This window comes from Patagioenas fasciata, chromosome 3 (assembly GCF_037038585.1).
Source record: "Patagioenas fasciata isolate bPatFas1 chromosome 3, bPatFas1.hap1, whole genome shotgun sequence".
Classification (NCBI taxonomy): domain Eukaryota; kingdom Metazoa; phylum Chordata; class Aves; order Columbiformes; family Columbidae; genus Patagioenas; species Patagioenas fasciata.
In genome coordinates, this window is record NC_092522.1 from 62,396,198 (window position 1) to 62,421,512 (window position 25,315).

General features: G+C 47.6%; 1 protein-coding gene across 5 annotated transcripts in view; it reads left to right on the plus strand.

Moving 5' to 3' along the window:
• Window positions 1-2,405: 2,405 nt before the first annotated feature.
• TAGAP (T cell activation RhoGTPase activating protein) overlaps window positions 2,406-25,315 on the plus strand; it is a 53,316-nt gene continuing 30,406 nt past the window's right edge. For 3 of the 5 annotated variants that reach the window (XM_071806460.1, XM_071806461.1, XM_071806463.1), the window contains exons 1-2: window positions 2,416-2,543; window positions 11,363-11,451. In XM_071806460.1, the coding sequence (XP_071662561.1) occupies window positions 11,434-11,451 (18 nt within the window). In that variant the 5' untranslated portion in view covers window positions 2,416-2,543; window positions 11,363-11,433. Of the gene's footprint in view, window positions 2,544-11,362; window positions 11,452-25,315 lie in introns of all 5 variants that reach the window. The other 2 variants (XM_065835765.2, XM_065835766.2) reach the window with 1 other exon arrangement.

Genomic DNA, 25,315 nt, shown 5'->3' on the forward strand with positions numbered 1-25,315 from the left:
CGAGCTAATTCACCTAGTAACAGCAGGCAAAAACTGAGTCAGCTTTTCAGATGGTAAAAGTAAATTTGAAATAAATTTTGGGTTGGATAATTGCTATCAGTTCCTTGAACTAATTATTATTATTACTGTATTGTGTAGAGTTCCTGAGGGGGGTCAGAGTGAGCAATGTTGTCTGAATGTCAGTGAAATGCTGCCCCTGCCCCAAGGAGAACACAGGTGGTGGTGCAGGTCCTGCACTGTTCAGGTGGTCGGAGCAGTGCCGGTGGGGACACCCGAGGGGGAACTGGCAGCAGAAGTGATGGCAGCAGAGCCGGGATCTCCGTATGTACAAGACGTGGCAGATGGAGTGCAAAAGGAAACGGGCTGGCTGGCAGCAGGCACTTCAGTAATGAAGAGTCACAGGAGCTTGCAGACCCCTTTCTGCTCTTACTGGGCTATGTTCCAGAGTGTGTTTTCACTTTTTTTTTCCTTAAATATCTGCAAATGAAAGCCTGCTAAGCTCTTGGATAAGTGTCTCTTTAACTTCTCAGTCTCTTATGAATTTCAAATAACAATTTTTTATTATCTTAATTGGTGACTGCCTGTTTTAATTAGGCATCACAGTGAATCTTACACTGCTGACATGTATGAGGCTTTGTGCAGAGCAAAATGTGGGGGTTTTTAGCATAAACACCAGAAGAAACATGAATTGTCAGAAATAACATGACCGTGTTAGCAATTCTGATTTTAATTTTCAACTTTTCACCATAGTCTTCAGTTACCACTTTCTGAAATTATCCAATATTTTATATGCATATATATCTGATATTTTATATTTTTTATTTTGTATTCTTCCCTTCACAGTGATCTGGAAAACATTTCTGATCAAAACAACAACAGACAGAAAGCAATGGTCAGTCTCACTTCTCCGAAGGTCTCAAGCCATGATTTCATCTGCCAAACTCTAGCTAATATCAAATACGAATATGTAAATGCAAAATTAATCACTCCTGATCATGTTGTCTGGGAACATATTGCAGCTTCCACAAAAGCTGGCGGGCATTCATGTCCTGAGGGGCTTAACTGAGCCTTCACAATAGTTGCACTGATGACGCCAAACCTCGTGTAACTTCCCCCTTGATTTTTGCAGGCTGCCAGAGGATGTCACAGAGGGAGTTTTATTAATATTTTATACAAGAGATGTGCTCAGCTGCAAAGCTGAAGAAATACAAAAGGAAAAAACCCAAACAAATCGTAAAGCTCCCAGAACTCATGGGGTCACACAGAACCAGGAAAGGGAGGGTGATATCGGCAGAGCAAGGTGACTGGTTTGCAGCAGCCAGCTGTATGCAAGCATGGGCAGAGCCACTGTGATTAGGTGCTGCTTCTGTGGGAGACTATATCTATCTGTCCTTTTTGTCATTTTGAAAGGTACCATATTTTGCTGCTTTTTTTTTTTTTCCTAAGAAGTGCATTGTGAAGTGTCAGGGACATGAGAATTCATCTCCCCCCTTCTCAAAGACAAACTGGTGCTCTTATTAACCAGCCCACATTTGACAGGACACTTACTTGTCCTCCATATGGGAAAGAACTAAGCTTTTTCCCAGGTAAAATACCATATCTGGACTGCAAGAGATAGTGTCCCATCTGGAGGCAATTCATCATTATCTGGAACAAACTTATATCCAGCTGCCAAGCAGCACAGGTCAGTGATAGCAGGTCACTTGCAAAATGTGATGTTTAAGTACAGGCAAGTCTACAGAAGAAACACCCCACTTTGAACGGATGCTTGAGTCACTTTGATTTCAATAAGAAGATGGAGCATGTTGGTTAGTAGAAAGTCAACCCCAGTTGCTCAAGAGCCCTGTGCAATTCTTATTCCTGTTAAAAGGGTGATTTCCCAAACCTGTGCCCAGGCGGCTGCTGAGGATGTCCGTTACAGACCAAAGCAAATGCCTGTGGGCACAATGAATGCATTATAGAGCCTTTACCTCCAGGCTAGTGGCGACACAGCACCCTATCCCTAGTGTCCCCTGGCCCCATCCCTCATTCCTGCATGAATGATGGACTCAAATTTGGGCCGCAGCATCAGTGCTTGTTATTTCCAACACCTACAGTGCTACATTCATACCTGCCACGCTGCCTCAGCAATAATCCTGGCTGAGAGAGCTTGGCTGCGCCACCAATAAATCAGCAGCCGTGAAGGCTTTTCTCTTTGTAAGTCACTTTTCACTTCATTTCTCCACATGCCTATTAATTTTTGTCTCCTCTTTTTCGGCGAGCCCGGCCCTGACAGCGCCCAGCTCGGCATCCTTGCGGTCCCCTCGGGTTTTGCTGCCAGGGGAGGGAGCGGCTCCTCCCTCGCTGGGGAGGTGCGGGAGGGGAGCCGGGACCGGGGTCTCCGCTCACTCGCTCCAGCTCCGCGCCCGAGGCGGACCAGCCGCGCATCCCTGCGCCCCCGCGCTGCTCCGGCCGCCCCCGGCGCCATGCCGGGGCCGCGGGCAGGCGGGACGGCGCGGCGGGGCAGTGGCGGCGGAGTCCCCGGGGTCTCCGCGCCCGAGGCGGTGAGTGCGGCGCGGCGGGGCCGGGGGTGCGGAGTGGGGCAGGGTCGGGTCGGGGTGGGGGCGCGGGGCTACACCCCGCCTTCCCGGGTGTTAAAGTTGATGCCGGCTGCTGCTGCGGGTCGTTTGAGGATAGCGGCTGCCGAGGAACTGCCCGCGTCTTTGAGTCTGGTCTTGAATTTGGCTAAAAGCAAAACCCGAGACTTTTCTTGCATAAGTCTAGAAATGCCCTTCCCAGGGCACTGGGCCAGTCGCGTATTGTTGGGCTCGGCAGGTTCATGCTTCCAGCCCTGGACCACAGAGCACTCATTATCCTCAGAAAGAGGCCATGGATGTCGAGTGGTGTCAGGGTCAGATTATCAGAGGTCCGGCATATGTACAGTCCCCCACCTCTTGCCAGATACAGAGTTTGGAGAGACTGCTTGATGGTATCACTGCATGGTCAAACTGCTCAGACACCGCTTTAGGGCAAACAGAGCCCTGGAAAGCAGAAACACAAAACAAGCCAAAACCCCCAGACACGGGTTAATGGATATTGGTTTAAATAAAACCGGAGGGTTTGTTGGCTGTATGTGTGCGATGGAAAAAGTTGAAAGAGGGGTTTTTGTTGTCATCATTGTTCTTGTTGTGGAGAGGTTTAACATCATTGCAAGAGGCATGTTTCACATTAGTGCATGCTGTGAACCCTGTCCCACAGCACCTGGTAGTCTGGTGTGAGCCCAGGACCGAAGCCTGGTCCCTGGGGGGGTCTCAGCTGCAGCGACCACTCCTGTCAGCAGGGAGAGGAGCCCCGGCTGCCAGCCCATCGATTGCGAGGCCAGGAGGGAGCGTTACATCATTTAGTCTGACCTCAGACAGGAGCGAGGTGCTGGCTGACAAACAAAAAGAAAATTGCTGGGGTCTGAATCTCTGCACTGAGATACAGGATTTCTTTGTGACATTGTCCACTTTGACAAATAGGCTCTTCCACAAAAAATGTGATTAGTGGCAGGGACTCTCTGCATGAATTGTTTATACAGAAATGCGTGGATCAAAAGTAGAAGGTTCAGAGCTTCCAAATATAAAACCTGGAAGTGTATTTTACATGCCACTTGATCTGGTTTTCCATTGTTCCTCCTGCTCTTCAAGACTAGGACTGCTAGCAGAAACAGACTATTTTCCAATGAGAAAGAGCTTAGCCCCCCCCAAAAAAAAGAGATAAGAGGAAAAAAAGAAACAAATAATTGTTACATTTTGTTCAAATTTGTCTATAGAAACACTGTAAAACCACCTAATTTCTGACAAACATATTTTTCTCTCTCTTCTTCCTATTTCTTTCTTTTTTAACCTTCTACTTCTGATGAGAAAATGGCAAAGAAATGAACTGCAAAAAGTAGGTGATTATTTAGCAGAGGAATTTGGGATGCTGACTGCCCTGAGATCAGTTTTTACTTTACTTAACTTTTTTTCAAAAGTAACTCTTCAATATGCACTGAAAAAAATGCTATTTTCTTTAGAAATAACACAGCCACAACACTCACACAGATAGCATGGGGCTGGATCCATCTTACTGCACTTTGACATTCAGTCTTCACTTCTAGTTTTATGGATCTGACCCCCTACTATTTTAATTAAGCCTGGTACTTTTTCAGACTACCAATGGTCTCTGAAAGCAGAACAAGACAGTACCAAATTAGGCTCCTTGAAACTTATATCCCACCTTTTCCAATGCTAACAAATGTACATAAACCCTTTACAATGGCATGGGAGTGGAGCGTCACAGGAATGCCAGTCTGTATGGGGACATGATCCCCAGAGACAAGAGGGGTGAATTGCCTCCCCAGCCCCATGCATCTATCAGTCCGGTGCACCATCTGCCCCAAACCAGTGCATCCCGCAGGAGCTTGAGAAATGCATATCTGCTGCAGATAATCACGGGTGGCTGGTTTGTGTGGTGTGGCAGGAAAAGGGATGATAGTGTTTGTAGTTAATGAAGTCCAGTCCAAAGCTGCATCCTGCAGTAATTTATTACCTCAGAAAGCAGGGGTGCGATGCCAGACAACTAAGTGGTCCTGTGGGAGGGAAGGACACTGGGAAGGCAGGACCAGGAGGGTAGGAAGATGAGGTGGAGGAACCGTTCAGTGCCACCACTGCTGGGGACAGCAGCAGTGATCAGCAGAGCTTGTGGGGGGCATTTGTCACAGCTGGCTCGTAGAGAGCCTGCAGCAGGGCCCCTGCTGGGGATCTAAATCACACTGATTGCACAGTCAATAAAGAAAATCTCATCAATCACCATAACCAGGCTGTTGGCTTTTAAATCTCTTTGGATAAAAATTTGTTCATTGCTGTGTTGTTAGAAGTTCAGAGTACCTGCGCTGATTCCAGCAATGTTAGTAGCACAAAGTTGATTTGGAAAAGAGTTTTAATATAGACCAGATCAAGGCAAACACCAGTCTGTTTTTTTTCCATATAAGCCTGGAGCCACTCCTTGGGATGGCCAGCCTGTTTTAGAGGGGCCAATCTCTACCCACACTGATACAACTGAGACCAGGAAACATTCCCTGCCTGTCTGAATGAGCCAAACCAGCACCTCACTCTAAAAGAGTACCTGTAGGGCAGGTCTCATGGACACTGCTGGGGGTGGTGGGGCAGCAAGGCACAGGACAAGTCTCAGTGGGTACAGAGGTGCCCTGGTCCACGTGGGACAAAGGAGTCAGCTGACACCACCCATCTGTGTGCCACTGGGAAATATTCACCGAGGGCTGCCTGTCCAAAATGTCAGCAGTGAGACTGGCTGCAGAAACTGCTGGGGCATGGACCAGTCAGGGTATGTCTACAGTAGTAAATTAAGCAGCACTTGAGAGTCCTCCCTGGCACTGCAGCATAAGTATCTATAATCACTATAAACTATAATATCATGCACAAACTCTCAGAGCCAGCCCTGATACCCGTTTGGCCCATGCCAAATAGCACGACCCTGCTCAGCTCTTGCCTCTGAGGCAGCAGCACCTCAGGCCATCCCCAGTGGGGTACAGAGCCCTGCCTCAAGGTGGACAGAACTGGCTACCGTGGGCCCAGCCTGAGCTGCAGCACCAGCAGCACCTGCAGGCAGTTTGGTTTGGCAGCACAGCACTGCCTTGGAGAGCGTCTGGGTGCTCCTGTCCTGTGTCACCTGCTCCAAGCCCTTCCTGCTCCCTCGCCGTGATGGGAGCTCACCTCATCTGTTCCTACCTGGCTTATCCCCTTTCCTTCTTCTCTTCTTCTATTTCCCTTACCCTTCCTGAATGACACCAGTTATACAGTGATAACAAGATTTGGTCCCTTGCTTCTATCACCTCGGTCACCCTCATTACATCCCCACCTCATCCGTTTCCACAGTGCCCACCTGGGAAAGACCCCCTGCGCTGTGGTGTTTGTACAGCTGTGGCTGCACCCACTCACCTCCCAGCGGGAGGGAACCAGGCCCTTCCCCTTCACAGACGGGCAGGGGGCTGTGGGTGATCATGACCCAGCTGTGGTGACTGCTGGGGGGTTGAGGCTTGGCCATGCTGGGGGGAGAGGTGGTCCCCATGGCTTTTGTCCCCTCCTTGCTGCTGGCCCAAGGCCAGAGACAAACTGGAGGAGAGGTCCAGGTAAAAGCTCATTTAAAGGACTCGTCCCCTTCCAGGAGCTCCTTTTCTTCCCCTTTGGTGGTCCAATCTGCCAGGGTGCTCACAGCTGCCCCTTCCTCAGTGTCCTCCGCATGTGCACATGAATAATGTGGCCAGGGAAAGGAAAATCTCTGGGAATTTCGGTGTATCCCCTGGGAAAACCTCACTGAGGAAAGGCAGCTTTACCTGCCAGCACACATCCTGGAAACCCCCTGGGGCTCCCCTCTCTGCTTCTGCTGTCTCCTGAGGTCTGATTTAAATGGGAACCATGTGAAACTTCTGTGTTCCTGCCAGTGATGGATTATTTCAGGAGAAGGAAGGATGTGGGTTTGCCGTTTTCATCAGGACGTTCACCTGGTTCATCCTTAAGGATTGTAGAAGTAGGTTTGTAGTTGTGGAGGCATTTCTGAAAGTCCTGAAGAAATAGAAGTCCAAGGTTTTAGGAAGAGGTTTAGTTTTCAGCTAGTGCTGGCATTGCCAGCTGAAGAATCTGGCTGCCTAAAAGTCTGTCCAGATGGCAAAATCATGTCCCTGTATATCTCTGAAGGAGGTAGCACTTCAAAAGGCTTTCTGAATGAGTAAAACCAAGTGATGCATTTGTGCCTGTAAACCAGCAGCACATGGTTAGCCCATCCAAGGAAGAATGGCTAAACTATGGATTTTCAGTTTTTCTGGTGGAGTACTTTGAGCTAATAAAGGAGTTTTGACTTCTCTGCCTGTTTCAAAAAGTAAATAATTTGGTGCCAGGGTTTTTCAGCACTCTCAGTACCCTCTATCCCATCTCAGCCTGCAGAGCAGTGGGATACTTTTTAGGTTTTCCCTCCTGTTTTCCTGCTTATGGTCAAGTCTTCAGGCAGCTCTCCCTGTGGATGTCTGGGATGAAGCCCTTGCGCAGTGCAGGTAAGTGATTTCATTAAGTGAATGGTTTCCAGTGCACCCAAAATTCTGCAATCTGCAGATGCCAGCCTTGTGCTATCTGTGGTGTGTCTTGGAATGAGAGCAGGTTACAGGCTAGAGTAGGAAGGGCTGGAGTTTAACTGTGGCAGACACTGTGATATTCTCCACAATGCAAGAAAATATTTCTGTTAAGTGGAGGAAAACTCCCGAAGAGAGAAAGTATGATGCAATGGATAGTCAATACTGGCATAAACGGGTTTAAATTCTCCCAGCTCTTAGAGCACAGGGCAAAGTTAATTTGGCTTCTCTGTGCCTGCTGCAGTCTTTCAGTAAAAATCATATGTAAATTTTTCCCACCAAGGTAGCAGCAACACTTGCGAATAAAGACTTTCTTCATGACATAACATAATTCAATTCAAGAAATCAAATGAAAATTACCATCCTCTCCATGTAAGTTAAAGACCAAACACAAAATCTGGCAGGTTTAATCTGTCCATGTCCAGGTTTTGCACCACCAACCCAACATTGGCATTGCCCACCTGTACTGGCTTTCTAAGGGATTTCCAAAGAGGGCAGGGAGGTTTTACTGGGGATCGCACAGGAGGCTGGGGAGGGCACAGGGTCCCCAGTAAAGATGCCCAATAACTGTGAGATGCATGAAGGCTGGAGATGGCTCAGCAGTCCCGTGGGGCTGGTGGGAGCTTTTCATGGAGCTTTTCTTGCACTGATGAGGACTCAGGCCAGGAAGGAAAAATAGACACCTCATGTGATAGCTTTTATGCAAACTCTTCTATTAAGGCATTCATTTAATTTCTAAACCCATAAAAATGGAATGTACTTTCCATGTGGAAATAGCCACTTCCAAGCCCCTGGACCCTGATGAAGAAATTTATTACTTTTATCTGAAACACATTGCACGCATTGGATTGATCGTCCACATCCCAGTACCTCTCACTTCCTAGATTTAGTTATTTTCTGCTGAATCACGGTAGAAAACTTCTCACCCCGTCCAGATAGGATTTATTTTCAATTCACTGAGAGGAGAATCCATCACCTAGAGACCTAAGGAAGGGAATAATTTGGAAAGACTTCTCACTTGTCTCAGCTGGCAGCCAGTGTGCTCTTTCTGCAGGTGACAGACCCCAGAGCTGGGTGAATCAAGGAAGATCTGCACCCCACCCCTGCTGCTGGGCCCAGGGCCCCGCTTCACACATCTGCAAGGAGGTAGCAAACTACCACTGATTCTGTCCCTCACCCATACCTGGTCTGCTCAAGCACATAACCCTGCTGCAAGGCATGGTGGCTTCTGCAGGACCTGCCGCGGCTCCACACCCCATGGTGGGGACACTTGGGTTCATGCTTCAGCCTCTCAGGAGACCATCCAGCATCACATCCCAGAGCCAGGTCTCGCTCTCCCTCCTGTCTAGAGCAAGAGGAAGAACATCAGGTCTGATATTTTCACTGGTGCCAAAATGTGTGCGTGTGTACATATGTAACTTGAAACATATTGCTCATTTAATCTTTACTATATGTGCTTGGTAGACAAAATTGTGGCAACTCTAGAATAACAGGAATAGCAGTAACAGAAATAATTTGCTTTATGGTGGTTCAGGGAGAGGAACAAACTTGTTCTTCCTGCAGTGCAGTGCTCTTTCTTTGCCCTCCTGGTGACACATCAATCCAGACACTCGGAGCATCACGTTGGCACCAGCTGTAACCCCCATCCCCACCCTGGGTGGCAGTCAGGAAGGTTGAGTTTCCCTGAGCATCTTCCATCCTCTCTGCAGAGATTGTGCCTCTGGCTGGCCCTGGGTGGGTTCTTAAAGGGTTTCTGACCAACCTCTTGGTGCCACTTGCTGGCAGACATTGCACCAGATTAAGAAAGTGGTCTCTGTCCTCCCACCTGCAGCTTGTCTGGGAGTCTGCACTGAACAGTCCTTGTGGGTTTGAACAGAGGCAGGATGACAGACAGCACTGAGTTCTATAAGCTGATATGGTCAGAGCTCATGATACAAGGGAGTAAGCTGGGGAGAAAACCTGGGTCAGCATTCATCCTCCCTTCCCCTGCAGTATGCAGCTGTTTCTATCACTCTGTCACTAGACTGGGGATTCATGCTGATGCTGTAAAACAGTGATGGACAGACCATGACCGCCACATGTACTGTATTTTAAAATGCAGCTGGAGGACTCTCCTGAGCTGGAGTCCTGGTGGGCTCAAGCATGAGGACAACACCCTAGAGCATCTTAGGAGAAAAACCTTTCTCAAAAACACGTTTAACTCTGTGTGCTCTGCAGTGATCATCATGAGACCAACATCAGCTTTGTCACGTACTGACCTTTTGTCAAGCAGCTGACTTCAGAAGAACTTCTGGTAATAATGAGTCAATGTTTATCAAAGAAAGAACCTGCTGCTCTGATAACAGACACATGTGCACAAAAAGCAATTTCAATGTTCATTTCTTTGACTTCCAATTATGTATTTTAAGGTATTTGTCAAAAGTAGGCAGCAAAAAGGGCCGTGATAGTACAAGCATCGGCACGATCATTGCATTGAGAGAACATCTTCTCTGCAGGTATGGAGCAGTGTCAGCTACTCCTGTCACATAAGCTCCCACATGCAGAGAGGACACAGGAGTAAATATACCAGTGTCAATCCTGTCTTTCACTGTTACTAGCAGAAAGGGGTATTCTAGCACCCCACCACACTACTGCTTCATGGCCATGTGTGCCAGCACCTTTCCCTGCAGCGAGAGCGAGGTGAATTCTCCTGCTACTGCTTCATTTTTCTCTGCTAATAACACCCAGGAGCATCACTCATCTCCTCTGGGAAACTGCATTTGCTTTGGATTACACAGGTTGGGGCATCATAGGGGTGGTCTCAGCCATTTTGACTTGCCATCACCCTTCACAGGGCTTGGTCCCTGACACCACCAGGGAGCACGTGGTGCCTCCAGCTCTGCTTCGTGTTGCACAGGTGCCCACCCTTTGTGCTTGGCTGGTTTGCACCAACTTGATGACATTTTTGTTTCTGGCCCCTAGGAAATCACTCAAGTTCCTTGTCTCACCTCCAGCTTTGGCAGCAGTGCTTGGTGCACACACACACGTGCACACACACACACGCACTGTCACCTTCTTCTCTGTGACTCCCCACAGAAGGCTGAGGCCACTTTCCCACTTCACCCAAGAGAGATGATCTGCAGACACAGATAGTAGGGCTTGTTTGCCATTTGTAAACCCCATGGAGTAGTACACTGCTAACAACCTTCAGGAGTAAAAGTTGGGAGTTAGAGGTGGAAGCTGCTGAAATTCTGATCAAGTTGGCACAAAGTTTCGATAAAAAGCAGATGGCATTTTTTATCATTCTTTTTCCACTCAGTAAATGGGGCCAAATGTTCAGAAAGTTGTCTGCAAATATATCACCCTGCTTTTCAAGTATCTCAAAAAAATACTGCAAATATGACTTCTATAAGACAGGCATTCCCCAAAGGGTGCTAACCCGTCCTTTATTTGCCTCATGTCAATACTTGGCAGCAAGGAGCCATTTCTTGCCTCTGATGCGCCTCTGCTGTGTCACTCGTTACCAAAATAGCCTAATTCCCTGTAGCTCGTGCTTGTGTTCAGATAGCGGGTGGCCACACAGAGCCCGCTGTCCCGAAGTACAGATTTGAGGGTTTTGAGGTCTTTAAGAGGCAGGCAGCTTCCCTGCGGATTTACAGGAGACACCTTACCCATCTCTAATTGAAGCCAGCTTGGTTGCCTTTGCAGAGCACCCAGGTTGCCTCTGGGGGCTGAGCTGGGCTCACTGAAAGCAGCCTCCTCTCACTCTGTGTTAGAGTTTGGAGGTCTGTATCCAAGCCGGCTACTCCAGGGACCTTTTATAGACAGTGTGGAGAAGTGGGCACTGCTGGGAAAGGACATGGCTGCATCAGAGAAGGAAGCACAGTGCCCTGCAAGCGCCCATGTCTCCCCACTGCCCATAGAAGGAGCTCAGGGATGAGCAGCCCTCATGCAAATGCTGGTGCTGAGGGTGCTCTAGTTTGGGCAGACACCCACCAAGGTGTCATGCCCAGTTGGCTCTGTGAAGCAGTGGCTGCTGTGCTGACTAGTGTGGGGCCTGGAGCCCTGCCACTCAAGGGGAAATTTGGCAGCATCCAGGAGTCAGAAGCACAAACTGACTTTATCTTCTTCCCATACACACTTTATAGCAATGACTCCTTTAAATGCTCAAATCCCTCGTCTTTGCAGGAACTTTGCTGGATGGTGGAAAACAGTAACAAATTAATTTCTCATTTTCAGCCCCTCAAGCCTGTCCCTTCCCGCCGGAGTTCAGCACCATCGCTGTTATTCAGCAAAGGTTTGAGCAAGCCATGGTTGCCTTCAGCCAGGTATGTACATCATGTGCCATATATACAGTGCATGCACAGATGTTTAATGCCCAGGTGCAATGTGATATACCTTGGCTTGCCCATGTATATATTATATGGTGCCACTGTCAGCATCCTACACTAAAGAACCCCAGGCAAATTGCAGATGAGGGATTGTACATGTGGAGCCCAGAGAAGCTGAGCTGTCAGAGTTGTGGGTGCAGAGCAGGAGCTGCTGTTGTAGAGGGTATGGAGGGGAAAGGCGGTGGGAACTGCACCCCCTGGCATTGCCCCCAGCTCTTCTTCTCGCCCTCCTACCAGGCCTGTGTGAGCCCAACAGGAGCTCAGCCTCTTTCTCCCACCTCTCCCACCCAATGACAAGAGTGCCAGTGCTGGGTCTTTGTTCATATAGTTTCTGCCTATGCAGCTGAGAAGCCTCCATTGGTGGTTGCTGCTGCAGAACATTCAGATTCTTTGCTTTCCAACTGGTTTTCTTTCTTTTGGGTAGCAAAGCCTTAAAAATAGGCAGAAGAGTTGGCTGTGACAGCATTTACTGCTTTATTTTGTACAGGTCATGACTTGCCTAGCCAAAACAATGGGAAATTTCTGCTGATGTTTGTGGCAGTGCCTCCTTCCTTTGTTAAACTGATTTCCAATGAGCAGAGAAATGCTATCATTTGAACTGCAGATACTTCATTGCAATGCCCTGACTTCCCTTCTATTCTCTAATAAACCCAGTCCAGTTAGTCAAACAGCACTGCTAACTGGACATGGTGGTGTTGCAAGTAGGCTCACTATGTGTCAAAAAAAAAAGAGTCTTACGAGGAAAGACAGAAAGGGCAATGGTGTCTTGGGTCTTCAGGCAGCAAAAGTCTGAGTCCTTGAGCATTCCTCACTTGGGGAATGGGGCAAGTTTTGCTGTATGAGCACTTGCAGTTGATTATTCATCAGTTATGTCTCTCTTCAGAGCGAGCACATTTTTTGCATTTATTTCTCGACATAAACATCAGGAGCTGTCAGATTGTGAGAAAGGCTGAGTTTAACACATTTTCCTCTCACTGGAAACATTCCTGATTGAAGTATGTGCAGCAGCTCTGTGTGACACCTCCTGACTTGCCATATGGCTCCATCTCATAACCTACATCATCCTACAGCTTGGGGCACAGGTGGTACTCAAATGCTGAACAAGCGCCCAGGCAGGACTCACTTGCTCTGTTTTCTTTGATACCAGAATTTCCTAGGTGCTATAAGTGAAAAATACTATCGCCACTACCAACCTCTCCCACCCCCCACAAGCTCTACAAACTCCAGGAGCCTGCAGACAAAAAGGGGATGTTGATGTCTTTGTAGGAAGAAGGCAACAGGATCCCTGTGCTGACTGGTGATGGGTGACTGGTTGGAGGGGCAGTTGTGTCCCTCTCCAGCCCTGCATCCCTGCCACCTCCAGCCTCTGGCTTTGGCTTTCAGACCTCTGTCCATGAGAACAGAACCAACTGGGCAGGAAAATGGTCCCAGTGTCTCTTCCCCCTTCACGCACAATGTGGGTCCTCCCTCTCATTTCTGCAGGAGGTAGCATTTACCAAGAGCACAATGGTGTAGCTCACATTGTTGCTTGTGCCATTAACTGATTTGCAGCTGGTGGCAGCAGCTAATTTGTCTGTGGCCTGGGTGTATGGAGGAGGGAAGTGTGTTCTGGCAGTCTCCCATGTTTTTCTGTCCCTCCAGACAAAGCCAGTTAAAGTTATCTCAGCAGGACAAGCAAATGTCAGGTGCTAGCACTGGGCTGACCCTACAGTATGAAAAAAGACAGAGAGGGCAAGCAGCAGAACCAGTGACACCAGCCCTTGGGACACAAGTTTGTGCTTCAGACAGTGAGGTGGGGCAGAGCAGAGCTGGGGCTGCTGCTCCTCCAAGCAGCAGTTCGGCTGCAGCTGCTGCCTCCCTTTGCCCCAAGCTTTGCTGTCGCAGCCTGCCTGGCGGCCCAGGAAGCATCGCGTTCCAGGCAGGGTGGGCACGAGACCTGTGATGGTTTTCACTCTCCTGGCAGCTTGGTCCTGGGGAGACTGCCTGCTCTGCCGATCCCTCCAGCTGGTTCTGATCCTGCCGAGCAGCCTGGGCAGAGCCCCAGTGGCTTCACCGGCACCTGCCTCATGGCACTAATGGCAACAAAGGCCTTGAATCAGCTGGTCTCACAAAAGGAAGTATCATTTCCATTGAATACATTTGAGTTGATGAGCACACAAAACCTCTGAGGCACAGGAGAGGCTGGAGTGAAAGTCAGGTTAAACCCAGCTTCCTTTGTGCCGCAGACACAGTTCCTCCCTGAGAGCTCCCAGCCTGGTGGCCAAGCCACTGGTGGCTTCACCATAACACGAAGCAACAGAGAAGGCCCACAAAGCTCTGTATAAAGAGCTTCTTGTTTGTCTGTGATCAACACAAACTAATCAGCCTTTAAATAAAAGATATCTTTTGTATTTCAAAAATCTTTGCCATCTTGGGCAACACTCCAGACTTGGTCTAGAACCTCTGAACCTACAGAAGCATAAATAGAAAAGTCTCTATTATTCTTAATAGCAGGAAAATTGTCCCAAGTTGGGATTGTTATAAGGAACCCACCTTCAAAAAGCTGTCACCTTTTAAGGTTCAGAGCAGTCACACATGGAATATTCCCTGAGTTTTTCTGTGCAGGCAGGAAGCTATATGAATATCACAGAGCACTTACTGGATTGTTACCCTTCATGGCCACTATACAGCGAGAATAAATTTCAAGCGGAGGCAAAAGCCTTTGTGATCTGGTAGCCAAACCTGTTAACTAGCCAGTCCTGACTGTTCTCAGTCTAAATGGTGATTTTTCCCTTTCCCTACAGAGGTTCACAAACTACCTGACTGCGCTAATACAGGTCATTGTAGTAACTGAACCAGAAGTCATTTCCAGAAATTGATAAGTTTATTAATCTTTCAGATTCAACTGCCTAGAAACGAGTTTCTTCCAGCTCTCAAACCAATTCCTGGTTGCAGTCAGAATGCAGGGCATGCTCTAATCAGCTAGTCCAGACATTGACTGAAGAGTTAGCTCATGAGAGAAAGTCACTGCAGCGTCTGGTTTCTGGTTCTACTGAGCAATTATCAGTCACATTAGGAAAAGGTAACATAAGCATACTCCTAGGCTTACTTTCTGGTTATTAACCAACATGCCAATCAGAAATCCTTTGGATTTATGTTGGAAAACTATCAAAGACAAATATCAAGAAGTAAGCAGGGCAAACCTTCTGTTTTAAAACACACATCCTTCATAGCCAACTGAGACCCTGAAGGAACTTATTCCTTGGGATGTTGTCTAGAGGATATTTCCTGACTATTGATGTTTATTTTTGCAATGGGCATCTTCTCTGAGGCTGAATTTGCATATTGCTCATTAGGTGCTAAATTCATTGCTCAATCTTGGCAGGGAAGATATTAAACAAGGTGCATTCTCTTCAAACATTTATGGGGACAGGATTTCTACCTCAAAGGTTTTCCACTGTTTTTTCCACTGATGTAGTGTTGGAGAGGTCAGTGGAACCAGAACAACTCTTGCCATGAATGCAGACACAATTGCAAATCATGAGAGGAGCACTGCACTGAAGGCGACACTCAGCTGGGCTTTCAGGAGAGTGAGGCAAGTCTGATCTGCAGCTTTTACTGTGACATTGGAAAGTCATCTAATTAACCACTGTCTTGATTTCTAGACTGATAGTGATGATAGCGCTGCATTTCTTTGCAGAGGGAAACATCTCTTTTGGGGGTCTTCACACTGGTAGAATAAGGAGCTGGGGAGCTTGGGCTCTGTGTGGTCTTTTCTGTGTTGCCCTGGCTGCTTCCTCTGCCCAGGCAGCCAGGTCCAAGCAGGAAGGCACAGCATGTACTGAACTCTCCTACAGAGATGCTGGATCCCATCCCAACACTGAAGATCTGATTCCTGTCATCATGCAACCACATTTAGTTGCCTTTTTTTCTTTTTTTAAATGGTGTGACAGACTTGCTTTGCCAAGCGGAGAAAGCTGAGGGAAATATCTGCAGAGATGCAGAGGGGGTGAGTCATGCAGAGCCTGGGGGCTGACGGCAGAGACCCTTGTATGGAAGGCTGTAGTTAAAGGAGGTGGGAGGGTGGCCACAGGACTGAAGTGGGCAGGTGTAGATGAGTCAAGTGAAGGTTGTGGCAAAACAAGATCTCTGAGGGTGAAATCGGTGGGGTTGCTGGTAACACTGCGGAGTTTTATGGGTCAGCTCGTAGCTTCGATTTCCTTTCTATACCCTCCTACTACTTCTTAAGCTGATCCCGCCCTTTATTTTTTCTCTTCATTCACTTTTACTCTCTTCCTCCATTTTTCATCTTTTGTGTGCTTATGCTAGCGAAATGCTTTAGCTCTCTTGTTTAACCAGCTGATGATAGTACCCTGAGTTTTCTTGCATAGCCTGACTGATGGGAAAATAATTATTAAAAAAAGTAATACCATCATAGCACCAGCTGCGTGGAAGCATAGTGGATGGGGTGTTGCTTTTTGGGGGGGGAGAGTGGACATCCACCCCCTGCTCTGGTGCAGAGCATCTTCAGCATGACATTTCACCTCTCTGCACCACAAGTCACCATCTGTAACAAGGGGTTAATAATGCTGCCTTTCCTCATAGGCATATGGTGAGGAAAGGAGTTCTGATGAGAAACTCAGAGGCTGGCTGACATTATTATAGGTCTATGCTTTCTCTGGAAATGTTACGTTTTTGTTGAAAAAAAAAACCACTACAAGTATCACCCAAACTAAAAAGCTTCTCAATGGGAAAAATATGTCATCATTGTTGGTAGAGACCTTAAAACTTTTGTTCTACCTGTTTTCTAACTTTCTTGTGAGCTCTAGAAACTTGGCTTGCATCACTCCCCTTTATGCCTTTGATCAGTTATAGGCTCATGAAAGTTGCAATACAAATTTATTCAATGAACACCAAAAACATGGCTTTCACATCGGGAAAGCTAAGCAAGCTTTGAAACAATATCACCCTACCACTGATTGATGTCACCATCCAGATATGTGTGGCTCCAAGACCACTCAGTGGAGGCCATGATCTGATGAATTTGATGGGGTGAACTGGGAGCAGAGGAATCTCCCATACTGGGGCCAGCCAGCAGCAGGACAGCCTGAGAGTCCACACTGCTGGTGAGACAAGAGGTGCCCAGGTTGCAGTGGACCAGGCCAGCAAGGCATACATGCAGCTTTAACATGACTGGGACCTCAGGTGCTACTGCCCTGTTCTTGCTTGTCACCATGCCCTGTCTGGAAGTTAGGGCCAGCAGTGAAAGTTTGTAGGTGGGATCTCATAGATCTGGTACCAAGCCTGCTACTTGTGAATTACAGTGCTGAGTAACGGGGTTTGAAGTAAGCTGAAGATTTCCTGCTGGAGAAAACCTGGCAGCACTCACTTGCTCCATGTTACCTGCAGACTGCTGGGAGCAGGACACTCATTGGGTGGCCAGTGATGAGCATCCATCTCCCCTTGGCTAGCAGCAGCAACCCTACTTCTACACAGGAAAACGTGTACACTGGTTATGTCTCACACATGTCAAGTCAAATAGATTTTCTTACTTCTTATAAGCAGCTGCTGCACAGCCAGATGCTGAACCATACAGTTATTCCACAGGGGCACAGTCTGTGCTTCCACCAACACACCTTGTTTAAAGCAGTAAAACTTTTATCATGTGTCCAAGCCTCAGTTGTAAACAGCTTATCTTTAAACAGCTAGTATTTTAATTTAATTTTATTTCTAAATGGAACTCTCAGGCAATCCAGAAAACATTTTCCTGACCTTTTCTGCATACAAACAGCTATGGCCCATGAGAAAAGTGCAGGGGCAAGTGTGACATTGCTAGTAGACACATCTAGGACTTAGCTGAGTTCTGCAGTGCTGAAGACATCCAGACAAACTTTATCCAGTAATGGCCAGCACTCTGCAGCACCCACAGTATGCTTTTAGAATACAGGATTCTACTTTTCTCTTTTTTTTTTTTTAATCTTGTACCTAGAAAAGAGAGCTTGTGAAAGGAGTTAGAGGAATGGGGGCTCCAGTGTTGTGGCCCTGTCAAAAAACTAGTCTGAGAAGAGATAGCCTTAAACCGAGAGATGCACTGATGAAAATCAGGAGCATCACATTGCAGATCTCATTGAAGGCTAATTAACACCGGTGACTGCTTACATCCTGTCTGCTGGCGGAAAGGAAACATGCTGTAGGCGTCCCCAAGCTGACATTCATGCCTGGCATTTCCCCAGTGCTGCCGCAGTGGGGTGGGCAGCATGGCTGGCAGCATGGCCGGCAGCATGGTCAGCAGCATGCCAGCATGCAGACCACTGGTACCCCAGGTCCAGGAGAGCTGGTAGGGTCTGATGGTGGTCACGGGCTGACCCAGGGAGACTCCCTGCTGATGCCTCCACCAAGTTAACTGCTGACCCTTCTGCCTCAGCAGTTTTCTGCATGGTGTTTGCTGGTGGACTTGGAAATCTTGGACAGGCACACACGGCCCATTAACATGCAGGAGGACCTGTGCTGCCGAGCCTGCCAGGAGTGCTGCTAACCCTGACCACTGATAGTGATGCCTCCAGGGCCTCCAGCCAGGACCTTCCCTTGCTCCACAGCATGAGGCAGTCCATGGAGGTCTCCTGCCAGCAGAGCATCAGCCCTGGGCATGCTGGGGGACCAGCTCTGCTAGCAAACATGGTATTCTTGGGGACTTTCCCCAACACTGGCACAGGATCATCTCTCTCAGAAAGTGTTCAGGTGTTCCCAGCACGGCTCTGCCTGGGCCAGCCAACCTTGCCGTCAGCTCCTTGACACCATTCAGAAAGTGGCATGAGCTGGCTATCCCCAGTGGGATGCTTGGCAGGGTGAAAGACTTGAACAGCAAAGGTGTGGACTGCCCCATGCCAGGCTGCCCGAGAGCCAGGCCCATGCAGTGTGCCAGCACTGCCATGGCCTGTGTTTGACGTTTCCCCAGTCACCATGTGAGGACACTGTGAAGGACCATCTTCTGCCCTAAGCCCAGGGCATGGGCAGGACCTGGCCATGCTGGTGGTGCAACCCCAGTCTCCTTAGCTCCCTCCTGCACCCAGCAAACCCACTTTCCCCCCATTCATTTCATAGATCAGGCATGGGTGCAAGATTCCCTGGTACTACAAGAGCATTTGGGAGGCTACATTCACAATAACAGCATTGTCTGCCTCCTCTAACTGAGACTGCCCTGTGCAGCACCTCAGCTCTTGAGCAGGTTTTGCGGGCTGTTCTTCGGGTAGCCCTGGCAATGCGGCTTCTTTCGGGGCAGAGATGACAACCCTGTCTTCCCCATGGACACTGAAGACTTCCACCTTGGCTGCCCACAGTTGCCTCCCCTATAGGGGTGGAAAACCCTTCCTCTTGGAAGACACATCACAGCACCTTTGCATGTTTCCTCAGTGTGCCAAGCCCTGGCACCTGCCCCTTCCCATGGCACACAGGTGCGCTGCTCGGCCCTGCCTGGCCCTGCCCTGCTGGCAGTCCTGGCAGCAGCTCCCATCACTTCACTCAGCCACATGTCTCTGAGTCCAGGGGAGACCCTGGCAGTGCCTGGCCCTCCCCAGCCCCATGTAAGCTCCAGGAAAAAGCAAATCTGTGCCCTGCTGGTAGTGGGCTTGAAGGTGAGCTCCTCTGACCTGCAGTGTTGGGAGGCCATTGCTAATCCACACAGGTGCACTTCAATGCCCAGAGCTGACCTAGGTGGGACTCCGAGCTAAAGCCAGAGCAGAGCCAAACCTAATGTTTCACATTTAGCAAAGTTTGGTGTTTTCCTTTTCCACCTTATCTCCAATCCCATTTGTTGTGCTGCTGATTTCCTGCCTGCCCACAGGAAACTCACTTTCTCTTTCACCTCAGCATCCTCCCCAGGGAGGAATACTGAGATTTATGGGTGAATGAAAAGCAGCTGAGACCTGGGTCCTGTTGTTAGCCCAATGCAAGTGTACTTGGCATGTACTTGTGCAGCCCACTTGTGCCAGTGATGACAGGCACCTTAAAGAATAGGAAAGATGAGCCATAGAGGGGTTGGGGGCCATCCCAAAGCTATGATAAACCCCAGGGCTGAGCTCAGCCAAGTAACACATTCTGCACTTGCTCAGGTGTGCCTGAAGCAGTGTCTATTCCCTGGCAGAGAGCCTTCAGTGCTCACTGAAGCTAGGAGAGCTGGGCAAGTCTCATCTCAGCAAGGTGAGGTGCCTCCAGGTTTGTTTGGAGATCAGCTTTAAACCATGCCATGGAGTCAGCCTATATGGTTTATTTCAGCCACCAGCATGAATGGAGCCAAAGGGTTTACACCCACGCCCTGCCTGTGCTCTCACATTTGGCAGGCTTTTAAGCCCAGTCACACAGTTATCCAGTGCCTCCACTGCCAGGCAATCTCCTGCTAGCCAGGCCCAGGAGTGCTTAGTACCCAGGTTCAGCCAAGCACAGGTTCCTGCATCCTCACATGGCTTCAAGGGACCCAGAAGGGTTCTGTCCTTAAGAAAACCAAGGCTGAAATGGATAAACACGATCAGACAGCTCTTACTGCATGACACCTACTACTCCTACTCTTTCTCCTATCTACACGTCACTTCCCACAAATAACACCTTTTACTTCAGTCGCCACAAAACTGGTTAATAGTTAAATGTCAAGCAAAGCAGCAAAACCTTTGCAATTCTGCAGCAGCCCTGATCTCCCTGGTACCGCACAGCGGGTACAAGTGAGGGCTTGGGAGGAAGCAGCATGTACTGTGTATGTGGGTGTGCTCCTCTTGTTGCACAAAAGGAGGGTGTTACTGGAGCATCACTCATGTTTCTCATTCCACACGTGACCCTGTCACCTGCTTTGCAGAGTAAAAGGCATGTGGCAAGTTGCGAACGAGATGGGGAACAGCCAAATGGAGCTGCAGTTGGCTGATGTAGGAGAATCTTCATGTGCCTTGAAGGTGTGCTTCACGCTGCATTGCTCTGACTCTGCTCTCTTTGAAGTCTCTGAAGATTTGAGTGTTACCTGTCATGAGAGCCAGGTGTAAATGAGATAGACAATCCATCTGTACTTCTTAACCCTCCACGAGAGAGTGCAAACTGGAAGGTGCTTGATCCCAAGTTGGTCTTAGCCCTGGTCACTGAAGGATCTGCGGCCATGGATGGATCCATGGTTTGCCAGATGCAAATGTCCTTACTGCCCTTCCAGGAAAAGTGTAACTGTCTATAGGCTACCCAAGCCAACAGAGGACCCTATTGTACTGCAGATAGGCCTGCACATTTGGGCTTTATATGGAAACACAACTCAGATGCTGAAGCTGTTATATCGTCAGACACCAACCTAGTTTCCTCTTTTGTCCCAGGCAGCACTCACATCCCACTGTTCACTGCATCTTTTAAAATTCACATTGAAGGAACCTGTGTTGGGGGACAGTCACAGTGGTTCCACTGCTCCACATGTATTGGTGGATTAACGAGATCTGAGTGTGGAAATTAGCCCCACAAAGCTGCAGCCTGAGGCAACAGTGCTTGTTTTGTATATGGAAGAAATGGCAATTGCTGAGATTTCAAGTACCCAGTGAAAAGCAAGTGGCATGAGGAGCTCCCACTGGAGGATAAAGTATCTCCTTGGTGCTTCCTGTGCAACACCTGTCCATGAGGAGATGTGCTATTTCATTTTAGATCAGTTGTAACCATAAAAGCAAAATACCATTTTCTTTCATGTCAAAATGAGGTCCCACCAAGTTGCCCACGTCTGGGCAGGAGGAGGAATTTTAGTCCAACTCATTGCATCTATTTCTTACTGAACAACATAATCCAGAAAAATAATATAAATCCTGCCGACTATTGTTTTCCTAAGCCTGTTGTAGCCAGCCTGACCCCACAAAGCTCATCTAGGAGGATGCCTTATCCCTATCCTCACTGTGTATCTACTGTATGCAAGCCCTTTGCTTCTTGGAAATGCTCTTGATCAAAATGGCTCATGTCATCCACGATTCATTCTCTACATTGTGTATCCATATACAGGAAATTCATCAACAGCTCAGTTCTGCCTGAGTGTGAGTCTGGATTTCCAAAGACATCAGCTGCACAGAGTTACCCAGGATCTATGGACAGACTTGTCCACCAGTGTCCACGTGGCCTGTGACACCCAGTCCTGGCTTTGCTGGGGGTGGCACAGTGCTTTTACCTTCTGTGTGTCAGTGGACCACATCTCACATTAATTCAGGTAGATGTTGGAAGCCAGGAGAGGTGGTTTTTTTAAAGCATCCTTCAGCTGTTTATTATCAAGACAACCACTCATAAGGAACCTGATATGTACCCTAAGCTGATGTGACCTTTGGGTATACACAAAACAATTAGCAGTAGTAAGAAGGTTAATTTTACCTTAGAAAAGTGTTTCAAGCACTGGAACTGAAGGACTGTTGACACACTGGTGTCTATATTTTTTAAAGGATTTGGAAACTGCAGAAAGATACCATAAAAATTGCTGCAGGGTTTGAGAAAGCTCTACAGTGTGAATCTGAAGGATATCAGCCTGGATAGATTACCACAAAGAAGGAGATGACTCAGGGCATGTGTGTGGATTCATTCATGTAGGGGAAATGGCTGCCACAAGGGGCTCTTGAAAGTAGCAGAAACAGGCGTTAGGAGAAGTGGTAGCTTTACAAGCTGGGAAAAATAAAATGTGGAGATAACCACATCGTTAATAAGCAATTGTGAAAGTTTGAACCATGGGGAAAGAAATAAAATCTCAAGGTGAATGGTGGTGTCTCTGTTGAGATCTCCAGGTGGAAGGGAGGAGCCTTTTGGGAGGTGTATGTGTTAACTAAAAGCAGGAGTATTTTAGTCAGCCACACATTGCTGGCGGGGCTCTCTCACAGATAGACCAGCTGAAATTCCAGTGTGGGCATGCAGCCAGACTAGATGATTATGTGGATTCTTTCCTGGCTTGGAATGGTGGATGAAATTATGTGTTCATGTTACCTGTTTTCCTAAGGAAAAAAGAAAACCATCTCTCTCTGCTTGATATGCCCCGTCCTGCTGTCCTTGCCTGAGTACAGTTTCCATGAGCCTCATCAAAGTGTTGTTCACATAACTCTATAAAGCCAAGGCCAGATCTCACTCTTGGTGCTTCTCCTGGCTCAGACCGTGATTCTGACATGCCACCTTCACTGCTTCATTGCAAAATAAAGGCCCAATTGCAAGACGGGAAAATAACAAGCATCTAAAAGGGACAAAACATATCCAGATGCATACATATGCTTGCTTTCTTGGGCAAGAAAGTACAGCCAGCCACACTTTGCTCTTATCTGCTGTTGTAAGGCTGGCCCCATGGTGGCCCTGCATTGCAGCCTCACAGAAACCCAGTGGTAAGCATCCATCTCCCCTTGGCTAAGAGCAGCAAATCTACCTCTATACAAGAAAATGTGTACGCTGATTATGTCTCCCAAATGTCAAGTCAAATAGATTTTCTTACTTCTTAAACTTCTCTTTCTTTCGTATAATATCTCTAAAAATAATCCCTGAAACCCCCCTACCTTAAGTGTTTTTTGAAAAATAACAAAAAAACCCAAGAAACTCTCCAGTCAGTTATAAACAGATGACGGGAAAATCCTGCACTTGACTAATTGTAATACTGCAGCTGGGCTTTGTCTTTGGGGATTTCTCAAAGTTCAACTTCTGCACGAGTGAGCTAAGAGGCAAAGCGAAAGCGAAAATTTGGCTCTGTTTGGAGCCCTGCTAAACCAACCACAGATGAGCTGGCTAAATCTGTGGCTCTGCTTTTACTGACCTACGCCAAACAAAACAAACAGGTCTTTTTGGTGCTGGCTTCAAGGAGAAATTTAAAAGGAGCCCTATTTCTTAAGAAGAGCTGCTCAAAATCTTATTTTTGGCAGGCTGCTGGGGACTTTCTTGCTGAAAGAGGAAGAAGCACAAGAAGTTGACTCACATTTCAAATAGTTGGTTTTCAGCTGAGGAAACCTTACTTTTTCCAGTGAAAGCATTTTATACTCAGTTAAGCTTTTCATGATGCAGAATTTATTTCCTAAACCATTTCAGTCATCCCTTCATTTTGCAAAGAGACAAATCTAACTTATTTTTCCTCAGCAAATTTACAATTTTGACCCTGGCGGGGGCTCACCATGGAGCTGGCTGGGGGGAGCAGCATGGTCAAGTGGCTGCTGCTGCCCCGTCAGCACCCCATGAATTCGGACCTGGCAAATGGTCACATCACTGCCCCCATCCGCAGCCCAGGGAAATCCACCCCCATCGTAACTTGAGAGACCCTACTTACGGCAGACCTCTCCAGACTATTGTGTTGAGGTTATAAAACTATTTCCCAGGAAAGCGGTACCAGATTCCTTGTTTGAAAAGGATTACCAGATCACTTCAAACTGGTAGCCTTCTCCACGCCCGGACCCCAGGTATCTGCTGTATCCAGGCTATAACCTGATCAGGCAGAAACTGGGTCCCTGTTTCATCATGCTGCCCTTATTTGGTTGAGCCCCAGGCACTGTGCTATAATAAGCAAGGTTAATAATAAAAATGCTAATGACTAGATCAACAACATCAGAATCAATCAAGCGTGCCCACCCTCGGACTCCAAACCCAGTCTTTCTATACATAGCATACTGACACAGTAACCTTTCCTTATCTAAACAATTGATTGACTCTTTATCTAGTGTTTAAGCATTCATGAGTGGCTTTTAGATCATCCATCTGATGTTTCCCAATTTATATATGAAAGGCATGAGCTTTCACTTCAGGAGCTTGTACAAAGCTTGTGCACACTTTGATACCCACCACTCTTGCACACCTGTGTTCTGCCATAGACAGCTCTCCTCCTCCTCCACTCTTTTAGTTGGGCTTCTCCATTCAGACTCTGGTACTACTGTCTTTGGTTCGGATACTCTCTAATGAGCAAATCCTCAAAACATGTGGAGGTGAGACAGCCAGCGGCTCTGCTTATTTTAGAGAAACTTCGAAATGTAGTCATCCAGGAGGACACTAAAGGCAGAAAGGGAATTTCCCTGGACAGACGGGGAGGTTTGCCAGGACAGCTATAGGGAAGTTCAAAGCACAGAGAAAGTTAGGTCCAACCTTTACATTGATTTCATCTGCTTCGCAGACAATACATGTTCCTCTGGACTCTTTGTTGGGTAAAGTGCTCATTTCAGGGTCCCAACTCTTCTTTTTTTTTTTTTTTTAAATTTCATTTTAAAAATCATTTTTGCAAGTTTTGCAGCTGGAGGAAAACGAAGGAGGCTAGGCAGTCTGAGGGGAGTGATGCAGAAGTTGAGTAGACTGTGTAGGCCATTATTCAGAAAATACTGCCACTGCAAACTGGTGCCAGCTGGATGTGTTCCAATCTAGTATGTAAATAGAGCTGGCTAGCAACTTTTAGCAAAATATTTGCCCAGTGGACCAGAACAGCTCTTTTGTAGCAGTAGAAGTAAAGGTTTTCTGAACCCTAATAGACACAGAATGGGTTATAAAGTATGGTCATCCCTGGTATCTGGTGTTTATTTTTCAGTTGGGCTTTGGGTGTGATTTTTGTTTTTCTTTTATTTTCCCTGCAGCTGCTCTGTATGCATGCATCTAAACTCTGTGTGGCTCATACATCTAGTAAAAATGATCACATCCTCCTGTGTCCCAGCCAGGTAATTGTGCCGTGTATTTGGAAATGCACTACAAATCAGACTAATTTTCCTTTGCTTGGGACTCTGTGCTTCAGGGCCCAAAGGATTTGCTTTTGTTCTTAGAAAGACCCTCTCCTCAGGTAAAATTATCAGCCTAAGCTCTAAATCCTGGGGGGAGAAAAAAAATACCAGCTTTTCTGAAA